The sequence below is a fragment of the Protomyctophum parallelum genome (assembly GCF_964188405.1).
Source record: "Protomyctophum parallelum genome assembly, chromosome: 1".
In the NCBI taxonomy this organism is placed as follows: domain Eukaryota; kingdom Metazoa; phylum Chordata; class Actinopteri; order Myctophiformes; family Myctophidae; genus Protomyctophum; species Protomyctophum parallelum.
The window spans coordinates 22,253,919-22,266,881 of record NC_139697.1 but is presented as its reverse complement, the minus strand read 5'-3'; the positions used below and the strand labels follow the sequence as shown (position 1 = coordinate 22,266,881).

At 42.5% G+C, this 12,963-nt stretch overlaps 2 protein-coding genes across 2 annotated transcripts in view; one reads left to right on the top strand and one right to left on the bottom strand.

Moving 5' to 3' along the window:
- Nucleotides 1-12,963, bottom strand: part of ctdp1 (CTD (carboxy-terminal domain, RNA polymerase II, polypeptide A) phosphatase, subunit 1) — a 117,728-nt gene that overhangs the window by 93,613 nt on the left and 11,152 nt on the right. The window contains exons 5-8 of the mRNA XM_083774942.1: nt 9,072-9,222; nt 7,481-7,571; nt 5,528-5,694; nt 4,134-5,285 (exon numbers count right to left, since the gene is read on the bottom strand). Coding sequence (XP_083631068.1) covers nt 4,134-5,285; nt 5,528-5,694; nt 7,481-7,571; nt 9,072-9,222 — 1,561 coding nt within the window. The remainder of the gene's footprint in view (nt 1-4,133; nt 5,286-5,527; nt 5,695-7,480; nt 7,572-9,071; nt 9,223-12,963) is intronic.
- On the top strand, nt 11,961-12,911 carry LOC310868345 (calumenin-B-like; the record flags this gene model as incomplete). The annotated part of the gene is made up of 1 exon (XM_083778745.1): nt 11,961-12,911. One exon carries the CDS (start codon nt 11,961-11,963, stop codon nt 12,909-12,911), a length of 951 nt encoding a protein of 316 aa, XP_083634871.1.

The following is a 12,963-nucleotide window of genomic DNA, read 5'->3' as shown; positions in this document are numbered from 1 at the left end:
ATAGCAGTGGTCCTCAACAGGCGGACCGCGGTCCAGGACCGGACCGCGGTGCACCTCTCTGCGGACCCTGGAGAAATGATAGAATAAAGAGTCACCGTGACTGATTTTCATAGTCTGCACCCCAGTATTGGTTGGTTGGGACCCAATTTGTATAAACTTGGTTTGACTGTACTAAAGGCATAGCTGTTTCTAGGGGTGGGGGGTGAGGGGGGCAGCCCCACCCTGTGGGGCCCACGTGACCCGAGACCCGCAATTGTATTTGCGCGCGCATGAGACTGGACCATGGCCTTAATCAAAAATTATTTGTGGACCTTCAGCATTTGAGGACCCCTGTCATATAGGCTCTAAAGTCAACTTTGCTGCCTCAAAAAGCAGTTTTATGTCACAATTAAATGGCTATTAAAAACCAGAACCACCAACATATAGTATGTGGGTGGAAAAAATATGGCATTTACCAGATGGAACAAATTATATATGCCCTGAGGCTTCAACCAAACATATTTAGTAAAAGATGGAGTCCTATAATGCCTTTACTAATGAGGTAGTAGGTATTGGAATCTTGACTAACAATTCACCAAATAGACTCCCCAGACCTTCCGGTGCTTTCATATGCTTGCCTTTGTCCCCAGTCATGTGTATGTATTCAGTAAAGCTCTCATTATCGTTCACTTCCCATTGTTGTTGCCCCCTGGGCTTGACGCTTAGCATTTTTCCAAGTAGCACGTGTGCGACTAAGTTGAAACATCTAGTAGCACACAAATTATTTTAGGAGCACGGTGAAAAGTTATCAAATAATGTGTTTCCTATGTATACCGGTATACATAGCTTTAGTCCCCACACATCTCATGATTTGCCATCGACAATGAAAGGGGAATTCAGGTCAAATGTCCACTAAATCTTGTCCCCACACGTCTCAATATTTGCCATTAGCAATGAACGGAGAAATTTGGTCAAAATTCCACTAAATATGATGTAAATTAAACATCAAAACATTAAATGCCATTGACATTGAAAGGAAAATGTCATATGTACATCATATGCAAACGAGCAAATCAGCTATTAATCCAATCACAGCTAGGTATTCTGATGATTCATGATGATGTATGATGATAAGATTGTCCCTCACTTCACCCAGGTGTGATTTTTCTTTAATAAAGTGATATGAGGTAGGGACGGGCAATATAGCAAAATATGATATCTCAATATCTTTTCAGCAATTATCAAAATATTGATATTCATCAGGATATCATTTTTATGTTTATTTTTATATAATCTATATAACCAATTTGTTTTTATGCTGATAGACTATTTGTTTTTTTATGCAGATAGATAGATTAATTAAATTAAATTATTATCTATATAGCTATCTATCTATGTTGCTCATGGATGCATGGATGGATAGACAGACAGACAGACAGACTATCCGTTTTTATCCTGCTGTTCTATCATGTGATATTCGATGCAGGGCAAGATGCTCGATTGTGAATTAAATTGTAACATTCTCCTTGGCTTTGACTGCTTCAGACAGAACATCTGACACACAGCGTCAGCTACAGTAGACTATTAGTTTACTAAGCTGGTAACTTACTCGGCTGCCTACCGTTGCTTATTAAGCAGGTCACACAATGGATGGACCACTGATATTTATCCAGCCAGGTCGGTGATTACTAATATCATTCATGCTGTGCAACACATGCTTTTGTAAGCGACGCTAAGGATTGTTTTGATCGATAATAATCCGACATGTGCGCGCGTGTGCACTCTTTATTTGTGCGTGCAGCCGTGCACAGTGTTTCTCCCGCGTTATGGTTAAAAGTTGGCGTTCGAACTTTACAAATAAGTTTAGTATTCAACGTGTCGGGGACGCTATCATGCTGAGTTCTAGCCTGGTTAATAAACCAGACCGAATCAGCCGTTGGCAAAAATAAATTGCCTGCCGGCGGATTACGGTCTGGAGAGGCTCAATTGTACGCCCATTTCCTACACCAGAGAAATGGGGCGGCCAATCGGGACACGGTATGCAATATGGGCGGGCTTTGGTACAGTGACTTTCAATGCTTGAGACCTTTGACTGACAGTAGCTCTGACCAATTGCGTCAAAGAGAAAATGTTTCAACCCGCCCAGACTAATATCCCGCGGTCCGTGCGATATTAGTCTGGTTTATTAACCAGGCTAGCTGAGTTCACTCTGACGCTCTGTGCTGCCTGCAAGGGAACAACAGACACACAGCACATGAGCACAGAGTGCTAAAAGGGGGAGGGCCGAGGGCTGTGCGGTGGAAGCAAGGGGAACAGATCTTCAAGCTAAAATGCATCGAGCCTCGACACGTTGTTAGCTTGTAGATCTGCTCTTTTTGGCGAAATGACACCGCCGTACTACAAATATAAATGTAGGTATAGAACTGAAACTAATAGAATGTGTATTGCGGGATCAGAGCCTTAATTGTCTTTATCACAATTGAACGGTCAAATTCTGTAGTCGCACCAGTGCTACAAATTGAATTCTACAACTCGCACGGTGCTATTTTTAGTAGCATATGCGACTACCTAGTCGCACTGTCGAGCCCTGGTTGACCCTCTGTTGTTTTCATTTCTTTACTTACTCATTCTCTATGAAAGTGTGAAACAGCTGAGGTTGTGTGGGAGAAATAAATAAATAAATAAATAAAATAAGCAGTTGTAATGAATATGTATGTTGTAATTCTGTGAAGTTGCCCAAACTGAAATAAAAAGTTTTTATGTCAAAGATAACACTGCTTCAGTCTCTAGTACAGAGACATTTGTCCCATCTAATTATTGAATGCTGGGTACACACTGACTTTACACTTACAGGGAGGAGGTAGGTATGTCAGTGGCTTATTTAAATGATAGCCATGATTTAAGCCCACTGGAGAATGTATACCTCTGACATACTAAGTAGTAAGCTGACATAGGGTTTCGCATCACGTCATCTACTGTATCCCATTAAAGCCCCAACTGTGTGGGATAGGCTTATTAGTACATTATTAAATTATATGTAATAATGGCTCACTGTGGCTCACTGTGGAATGGATAGTACACTTAAGTGCTCCTCTCAGTTGAGATGTTTGTGGCCATTAGAAACACCAGGTTTGTGTCCAAGGACAACCACCGTTATCCTTGGATTGATGTGAACAGATTTTTAACACAACTTCCAACCGACAGGCCGTAATGATCTTATGACCATGGACCATTACTACAACACACATATTCACAGATTGTATTGATGGCACATTTCATCTCAATTGTGGTAGCGCTCCTCCGTGTCATGGGATGCAGTTTTGATGCCACGCACAAAGATTGTTATGCATCAGCCATATGATCTATATTCAAACTATTCTACAATATAATCAGCCAAGCTAAACTGAACTTTAAACTGCATCTCAACTGATCTCTATTGCCCTCAAATCACTAGTGCTTCAACTAGACATCTGTCAGGATTCACTCCCCTTGCTTTGAGTTATAGAACTACAGCAACGCTGTCAGTCCAATTCCTATGAAGCCATATCAATTTGTGCTATGAGCGTGAAGATCTGATTGTATGTCCTTTAGATGATCCAAAACTAGTTATTGTAATCCACTAAAGTTAAGTGGATTGACACGCATGACACTCATGACTTCTGCATGCATCTTGTTTGGAATAAAAAAGCTTCTAGAGAGACTTTAGCATGACCAGCATGAGGTAAGAACGGAAGATTATGCCTCCCGGTATTGGAGTAAAATCAGAGTAAAATCTGCCATATCTGCTGGCACTATAGTGCCTATATTTTGAAAGATGCTGGCTGCATCGGTTGTGTTTAATAGTTCCACTAAAATGTAGCTGATTGCAATTAACTATTTCTCAAACACTGTAAATGCCAATGACCACCAAATTGATATGCATTAGGCATACATATTATGTGCTAGGGTTAACATTCTGATCTGAATACCGGTAGTCTTCGTCATACATTCTCTCATTTGGCTAACTTCTAGCCAATGAAATAGTGAAATTAATCTGTTCCTCACGTAGCTGGGGACGCCCTGGAGCGCTCTGAAACAAAACCTGCAAACATAGGTGCTCAGTGGTGTATGAATGTATGGTCTCGTTTAATTGCATGTTATTGATCTGAACATACCAGCTCTGGCAGCAATGAGATGCGTCGTCCGGAAGGGATCTTTGGAGGTGAGCACCAGGTTTTTACCGATCTTGGCCCCCAGCGCCTTGGCGTGGTAGTACTCCCGCGTCCGATCCATGGGGTAGTTGGTGGGGTACAGGCCGCTGAACACAATGGTCGCTCCCTTCAGTGTCCGGCTTTTCAGCTCTGGAACGATCTTGCGGATGTCGGGCGTCTCGCCACCCTCCGTCTCAAGGTAGGCCACATAGCGGCCGTAGTACTCCCTGTGGATCCTAGCCAGCACTTCCTCCAAGTAGATCAGGTGATCGTCCCGGTCGCAGTCGGCTTCCTCTTCCTCTTCCTCCTCATCCTCCATACTCTGGTCCAAGGACTCCTCGCCCATGGTTACCCCAGAAATTTCACTGTTCTGGGATTCGGTCTCCGCCTCCCTCCTGTCTGAGCAGCCGTTCCCCAGCTCAGGATCTGGGAGGACGACTCCAGAAGGCTCGCCCAAGTCCGTGTTGTTCTCCCCTCCCTCGCCCGTTCCTTTACTGTCCCCTTCCCCAACCCCGTCTTCCTCGGCTGCAGGCTCCTGCGGCAGGCCTTCCTGCCCGGACGTCCGACATCGGCCAGACTTCCCCTCACTGCTGCTCTCTGATGGAGGAGGCTTCTCACTGCTGCTCTCTGATGGAGGAGGCTTCTCACTGCTGCTCTCTGATGGAGGAGGCTTCTCACTGCTGCTCTCTGATGCAGGAGGCTTCTCCGAGTCGTTATCGCTGTCGCTCGATAGGTCAAAGTCCAGGTTGTTGGCCTCGTGGCACTGCGGGGAGGAATTCGCTCCGTCCGGTGACTCCACTGTCGCCGACGTCCTGCTGCTCTCGTCTCCCTTGGTATTCGATACGGTGCTCGCCTGTGGTTCTCTCGACCCCATCCCCGATTCCACCTCAGTCTCTGGCCCTTTACCCTGGGCCTTCTCGGCCTCTTCCACCTCCGAGGGATGTGTCCGTTCATTCGCCACAACTCCCTGAGCCGAGGAGGGAGCCGTTGTGCAGTCCTCTTTCCCGCCACTGTTGTGGTCCTTCCCCTTTTTCCTGAGTCCGTTATTGTGCTCCTCTGCTCCAGACGTCCCTGCCACCTCCGTGCCTTCTGGAGGCCGACTTGCCGCGCCACCAGCTGCAACACAATCAAGGTTAATCACAAGGGCTGCATGATTGTTTTCGCACATAACACTGATATCAAGTCATATGCTGTTGTTGGAGACATGATTCCTGCTTTTCATCATCGTGAGCTACAATGGAAAGGATGGGTGCGTGCGTGCGTGCGTGCGTGCGTGCGTGCCAGTCATTATGTTTGGCTGCTATGTGCGTGTGTTTGACATTGTGTCTGTGTATACAGGTTTGATGTAAGTGGTGTACCTTTCTTGGCCATCTGAGCTTCCCGTGACCCCGGTGGAGCATTGATGTCACCTGTGCCCTGGAAGTAGATGTATTTCTTCACAGTGATGAGGTTGGGTGCAAACTTCCACACATCCTCTCGGTCATCTATTATACAGACCATTGAATCCCCACAAGGGAAAAGATTCCTGTCAACCAAAACAGTAGCAAAACAATTGGCCTTTATTGACAGCTGTCCAGCGTTTCCTTCGTGGCAGTATGCAGCGAAGATGAATCCTCTCCAGGTTAGAATGAGCCCTGATAATGTCAATCATTATTTCATCATCAAAATGGGTGGAAATGACAGGGACATGCCAATTTTAGATGCATGAGCAATTATGTACTGTATACATTACTTGTCTTATTTAAAATCCAATTGAATTGCCAATATATAGGTTGGATTAAGCAACAATAGGAAGAAAATAAAAAACAGAATATATAAAAAAAAAAAAGCAACAATAGGAATATTAGTTTTAGAATCTTATATTGGCCACTTTTTCGGGGTGATTCATAGCACAGTAGATCAGGTGTTGTGTCTGTTCGTATGTAGAAGCAATATGAGATCTCTATTCCCCATGCTGGTCTACTAGCTTGCATTAATGACATTTCCAGACAGGAAATATCCATGGGACAAATGGCTTTGGAGACTAAAAAGGGACCAAATAAATTCACCAATGCCAGTCGCTATAATATCAAATCCACAATTGTTTTGTTCATCGTTGCCCAATCTCCAAAATATAAATGAATTATATACAAGTAGATACAGCAAAGAATGTAAATGATGTGTGTAGTTGTTGTTCAGGAATTTGTCACTGATGTTACATTTTACACTTACGTGTTTGTCTTCTGCATTGTAGGGAGCTATTACTGTAATACGGTGCCGGGGAACAGTTAAGGGTTAAGTGTTTGTCTTCTGCATTGTTGGGAGCTATTACTGTAATAAGGTACCGGGGAACAGTTAAGGGTTAAGTGTTTGTCTTCTGCATTGTTGGGAGCTATTACTGTAATACGGTGCCGGGGAACAGTTAAGGGTCAAGTGTCTTGCTCAGGGACACACAGAATGGGCGGGCCCAGGGGCAAAGCAGTGACCTTACCATTCCCAGGTGGCCTTTCTATCCGCTCAGCTATGCCAATAGATTAGATATAAGATGTAGCTAGTGTTGCAAAGCACTTTTAAAGCAGTTCTAAATAGAGCCCACCCGACGGCAGATGTTTGGGTCAGATGACACAGATGAGAGTCCAAGACCACCAATTACCAATTTCTAATCAATTTGAAAAAACTTCGATTAAATTTAATATTACAAACAAATTATTTCAACATGTGATCTTGTAGATGTGCTTTTTTTTGTTTCTTTCCCTCTTTTTGAAAACCGGCATGCCCAAAATAGGGACAAAACAGCTGCATAATAATACCAATTTAAAACAAATAATTTGTATATAATAATAAACAATTCTATTGGTCTGGCTTCTGTTATAAATGAATAAAACTAGTCCATACCCGTTTGGGGATATGACAACCAATGCCTACCTCTCTCTACTGCCCCCCTCTCTCTCTCCCCCCCTCTATCTGCCCCGGGTGTCCCCTGTGGCACACCCGTTATGCTATGCTCAGCCAATCACAGCGCAGAATGACCCACCTTCCAGCCAGCGCGCAATACGTACAGACGATTCCATCCTCAAATTTTGAGGAGACACACACACACACACACACACACACACACACACACACACACACTTCATATAAACCACACCATACAGTGAGATCTCCTCTAACCTCCATCTCCTCTTTCACCAGCCTTTTTGGTTTAGTTTGATTCGCGGGACATTGTTCTGTTTGTGCGGGACAGACGGTCCAATTTCGGGACTATCCTGCGAGATGGGTGCGGTCACCATATCTATCTAGCCTTCCATGTTTGTCTTGAATTAGATGCCTACCTAAGATTCCCCGTCTTGGAGAAAGGGTCGATACACTCGTCTCTGGACAGGATCCGATGAGAGAAGAGTTTCTTTTCAGGATCTAAAAAACCTTGAATGGAACGGAGAAAAAAAAACGAATCATTTCTTCTCTGCATGGTTGGTCAATAAATACCATTGACTAACCATAATTTATAAAACAGCATATCATGCTGTGTGAAAGAAGACTTAAACTAGCGATTTAAAACATACTAATTTACTAAAGTAATAAAACCTGTGTTTAGTTCCCATTGACTTGGCAGGAATGAACCTTTTTAACGCTACTCAGCAAAGCTACTCATGAAGTAATAGAATCAACCCCACCTTTACCAGCTGCATTATTTAAATGAAAAAATAAAAATGTGACACTAGTTGCAATAAAAATATAATACGATGTCATATGGGCCATTCTTCAATGAATATTTTTGATGGCAATACTTTCAAACTTTTACCGTACATTTTTTTATAAGCTTCCAGTTTGCAGTCTGAATAACAAGAAGTTGTCAAAGAAGAAAAATGCATGAACTCCAAATCTCCAATATAATGCCAGTTGCACCAATAATATGTTCTCCTCTGTCAGCAACACAGAAGAAAATGCAACACTTTGTAGTTTGTATACTACCAGCTATCAACCAAAAGATGTTTTGGGTTATTTACTTAGGCAGGTGGTAGTACAATTAGTCCTTCTTTATGAGCAACTATGACCTATTATTAGACCAGTGGTTATCAAGTTAAAATCAAGGAACCCTTAAATTATATGTATTTGGCTACAGACTTTCGTGCCAGAGTCAGGGTTATGAGAACGAAGATTTGCCAACATTTGCCAACATTTCCTGAAAACAACAGATCTACATAACAAGCTTGTGTGTCGCATTGAAACGTTTAGTGAGCTTGTAGATCGGCAATTTTCGAATAGCCGAAGGATTAAATAGAGCGTAAGAGTTAAACTGCTCCTCATTTAGCTGATTTGCCTTGAGCCCCCTCAAGGAACCCTGGGGTTCCCCAGACTCCTCTTTTGAAGATAAATTGGTTACTCTGACCCAATAGCTACTGAGACATATTGGCCACCATCACAGCAGCTTAGCCAAAAAGAAAAAAACTATTTATTTTATAACCAGCTCCTTTCTATCCTTTAAGCTTGTATACTTCTGTAATAACCATGGCTACTGTAACATACAATTTCCCCCACGGGATTCAATCAAATTAATTTAATCTAAACCATAGGCATACATCTCCCCCTTTTGGTCACACACAGGCAGTGCAACAATGATAAATATTTGGCTTCCAAAACTTTAAATAGCTTTTGACTATTTGAACCCCAGTGTCCCCATTCTGGGGAGAACATATGACGCAAATAGCAGATCTACAACCTCACTTTTAGATTGGCTATTTCCGGAGAGTGTATAGGGGGGAAACTACTGTAAATATATAGGTTTTAAAGGGTGATGTTATACAATTTGCAAACGGTCTGCTACATCTTGCTATTAAGCAGGCTATGTGCGCCAAACAAATTAACAGTGGCTGTTGTCTAAAGAAATGTCCTCACATGAAAAAGTATCAATGACAACAATACCTGCAATGGTGTGTGCATAAAGACGGCTTCCAAATGTGAACACATGTAGCTCATAGAGTTTGGCGATTTTCTCCAGGAATTCCTTGCAGTGTGGGCGAAGCCGCGTGTGGAGCATAGGCTCCCCTCGTCCGAGCTGGAAGTGGAAAATCCCCTGTGGAATAATGTAAGAAAGATATTACATGAATACATTGGCATAACAAATTAATTTGGAGAGGAATTAATACAAATGAAGAGTTTGAGTCCTAGAAAAGCAGCACTGGACAAAAGCAACTCTTGTAAAACAAAGTACAGTTTCTGAAGTGTCCACAGCCCACCTATTAGGAAAACATTGTCCAATTGTATCATGACTATGAGCATTAGTGAGGACCATAAATTTATATGAAGATAGGTTGAAAATGAGTAATAGTGTGGTACGAGGTGTACTTCCGTAGGATTTCTTTGCTAAAATAGATTTTCTTTGCTGTGTTGGATTTTATAGTGACCAAACTGTTAGAAAATGATGGGGTTCAAATTTTCCCGACCCCCATCCCTTTATAGTATGCCAGACAATTAATATCCGATTTTCATAATATTAGGGTTGTTTTGTAGGTTTTAAAATATTCTAAGTTGCTACTTTTAAAGTAGTGGACTCATCTCAGTACTCATGAGTCCATAGAACCCCATTGTGAACCTGGACATTTTAGGTACCCTAAAGTTTTATGTTAGAAATGTTGAGTATGGGTCCCCGACTCCCCAGCATTTAGAAACGGCCGGATGCTAACTTGCATATGTTGGGCAATTTTCATAATTAGCATAATAAGCTGGGGTACCAAAACTGGCTATGGCAAGATTTAGCCCAAGGAGTGTTTTTTGTGCAAAACTTATGCTTGGTATGGATTCAGAATAATTGAAAACCCCTAGTTTGACCCGTCACATGCTACTTAAAGCATAATTAAAATTTGAAAATGTTGCCTTATATTGGATGTTAATGGTACCCCAGCTTATTATGCTAATTATGAAAATGAAGTGTGATCTTCTGAGGTGGGAATGTTCACAGGTTTCTCAATTAATTTGAACAATGTATGTGACTGACAGGCTCCTGAGTCCTGAGGTGACTTTATCTTGGGACACAATATAGTTTTCAATAGTGGTTTTCAACCCTTTTCATATCAACGTCCATTATTTATTCAGCATTTGAGCCACGGACCATCATTTGATGAAATTTTGCCCCTGCAGACCCAAAACTAAAGAATGGATAAGATCCAAAATGCCATGCTGTATTGATGTGGACATCGGGCGTTGGCAAACGTTGATCGAAATAACATTTCTTCTAATCTACATGCTCTAATTGTGTTGTTGTAAATTATGTAATGTAGATGTTTAACAATAATGTAACTCTTGAGAGCGTAACATTAAACCAAATTTGGTTTCATTTTACACTCGAATTAAAGATTTTGTGCAGTGCCTGGTGTTGAGTTAGTCGGACCCACGGTTGTCCAGAACCGCCACAAAAGGCATCTGCCTGGGCTCTGGACAATGCCCCTGCCCGGGCTCATGTGGAGCTGGCCTGTTCTGACATCACAACACTCCATATTTGGGCATGCCTGACACAGAACTCCATATAAGGGACACAGAGAGACAGATACAGATATCTCTATATATGGGCATAAAAGGGTGGAACGGGTCTGACACGGGTACAACAGGTATTGCATAGCCGGGTGGGGCATGGACCTCCAACTTCCATCATTCATCAACTCGGTTCTCTACAGCCGGGCACCGGTGACACTAATGGCACAAAATATTTTTCAGATGGGGTCGACAGTTAATTAAATATACATATTAATTTATGGGTCCTTGAGTGAGTTGAGTTGGGCTATGCAAAACAAATTAATTTGGTCTGCCTTTCATTATTTTCAAGGAAAAAAGCAAAGTTTTGTCAACTCTTTGCCTTTCAATTGCCCTACTTCAGGGCAAAAACAAATACATCATGTCATTGATTAGTGAAGTGGTTAACGCTAAACTCCAGTTTATTTATTTGGTTTTACTGGAACAGGAGCAGAGCGAGAAATCAACTTTTTTTTTTTTAAACATACAAAACAATTCTAATATTATGAAAATCGGAAATCGAAATTCTGGGAGGTCCCAAATAGATGACCCCTCCAGAAACGGGGTGGGGGTCCGGAAAATTTGAACCCCATCATGTTCTCATAGTTTGGACTCTATAGAACCAACCAATCAATTTTAGCACAAAAATCCTACGGGAGCCGTTTTTTTATGCCTCGTACCACACTATAAAGTCATCCTTTAAGTTTCTTAAAAAGTTTTTTTTAGCAAAGGAAATATTTGCACATCCACTTAATGCAGGTATGTCAATATTTGAATACAACTGATGGTGATGAGAAAGATTGCAGGATTTTTGTTAATTTGAGAATTATAATCATGATGTAAAATAAAACCTGACTAAATGAAACACCACCACGACAACAAAAGTAACCAATAATTTAAAGAAAAAGACAGTAATAACGCAGTGGCTTCCCAATCATGGATCTCTGATGACAGTATGTACAGTATGACATCATATTCACAGGGCCTGAAATTAAAATTGAGCTCAACACCTCAGTTTGTCCATCTCAGATTGCATTTCAAGAAGGCACAAGGCAGACAGATTACATGTTATGCTGCTAATATACTGTAAATGGCAAAAGACATCATGCAATGACATCACACAATGTCATCATCACAACCATGGGCTTTGTTCTGACATCATGGACCCATCAGCTTATAAGTGACACACTGGCCTCTGATCTTGAGGATTATTGATACTTTGTTCCTGAGGTGTAACAATACTTTTAGCATCTAGCTAAGCGGAAGACAATTTGAGAATTCATGATGAATCTGCGAAAGCTTATCATGTGCTTTGCACTGCTAGTGCTTTGCGTGATACACTCCATCGGTAAACCAATAATAAAGAAGGAACACCGGGTTTACCACGAACGCCCACTTAGTAGCCAAGAGCATGACGACTCGAAGAACTTTGAGTACGACCATGATGCCTTTCTGGGGAAGGAAGAAGCTAAGACCTTTGACCGCCTCGTGCCAGAGGAGAGCAAGAACAGACTCGGCATGCTGGTGGAGCGGATAGATGAGGACAAGGATGGTTATGTGACTGTGGAGGAGATGAGGAAGTGGATCAAACAAGTTCAGAATAGATGGATGTATGAAGACATGGGCCGACAGTTGAAGTCTTATGACCTCAATGGTGATGGCCTGGTGTCCTGGGAGGAGTACAAAAACGTCACATCATTCAAATACCATAAGTATGTTGACGCTGAGCACAAAAATGCTTCCTTTCAGATGGTTGCTCGTGATGAGAGGAGGTTTAAAAAGGCTGACCTGGATGCAGACATGAAACTCAACATGGAGGAGTTCACTGCCTTCCTTCACCCTGAGCAGTATGACCATATGCAAGACCTTCTAGTGCTGGAAACATTAGAAGACGTTGATAAGAACAGGGATGGAAAGATTGACATGGATGAGTACATAGGTGACATGTACAAGTACGTAGGTGAACAGGAGGGGGATCCTGCCGAGCAGGAGTGGCTGAAGACGGCAAAGTCTCACTTCATAGAGTTCAGAGACAAGAACAAAGATGGGATACTGGACATGGAGGAGATCAGAGACTGGATCCTGCCCAACACCGACTACGCAGGGGCAGAGGCCAAGCACCTTGTCCACATGTCGGACGCAGACGGGGACGGGCGTCTGACCAAGGCAGAGATCATGAATAAGTATAACCTGTTCGTAGGCAGCATGGCGACTGACTTCGGCCAGGCCCTGCAGCATCGACACGATGAGTTCTAATGCTGGCACATCTTAGACTTCGGTGAGATGAGATGAGGCCATCTCCAGTAAT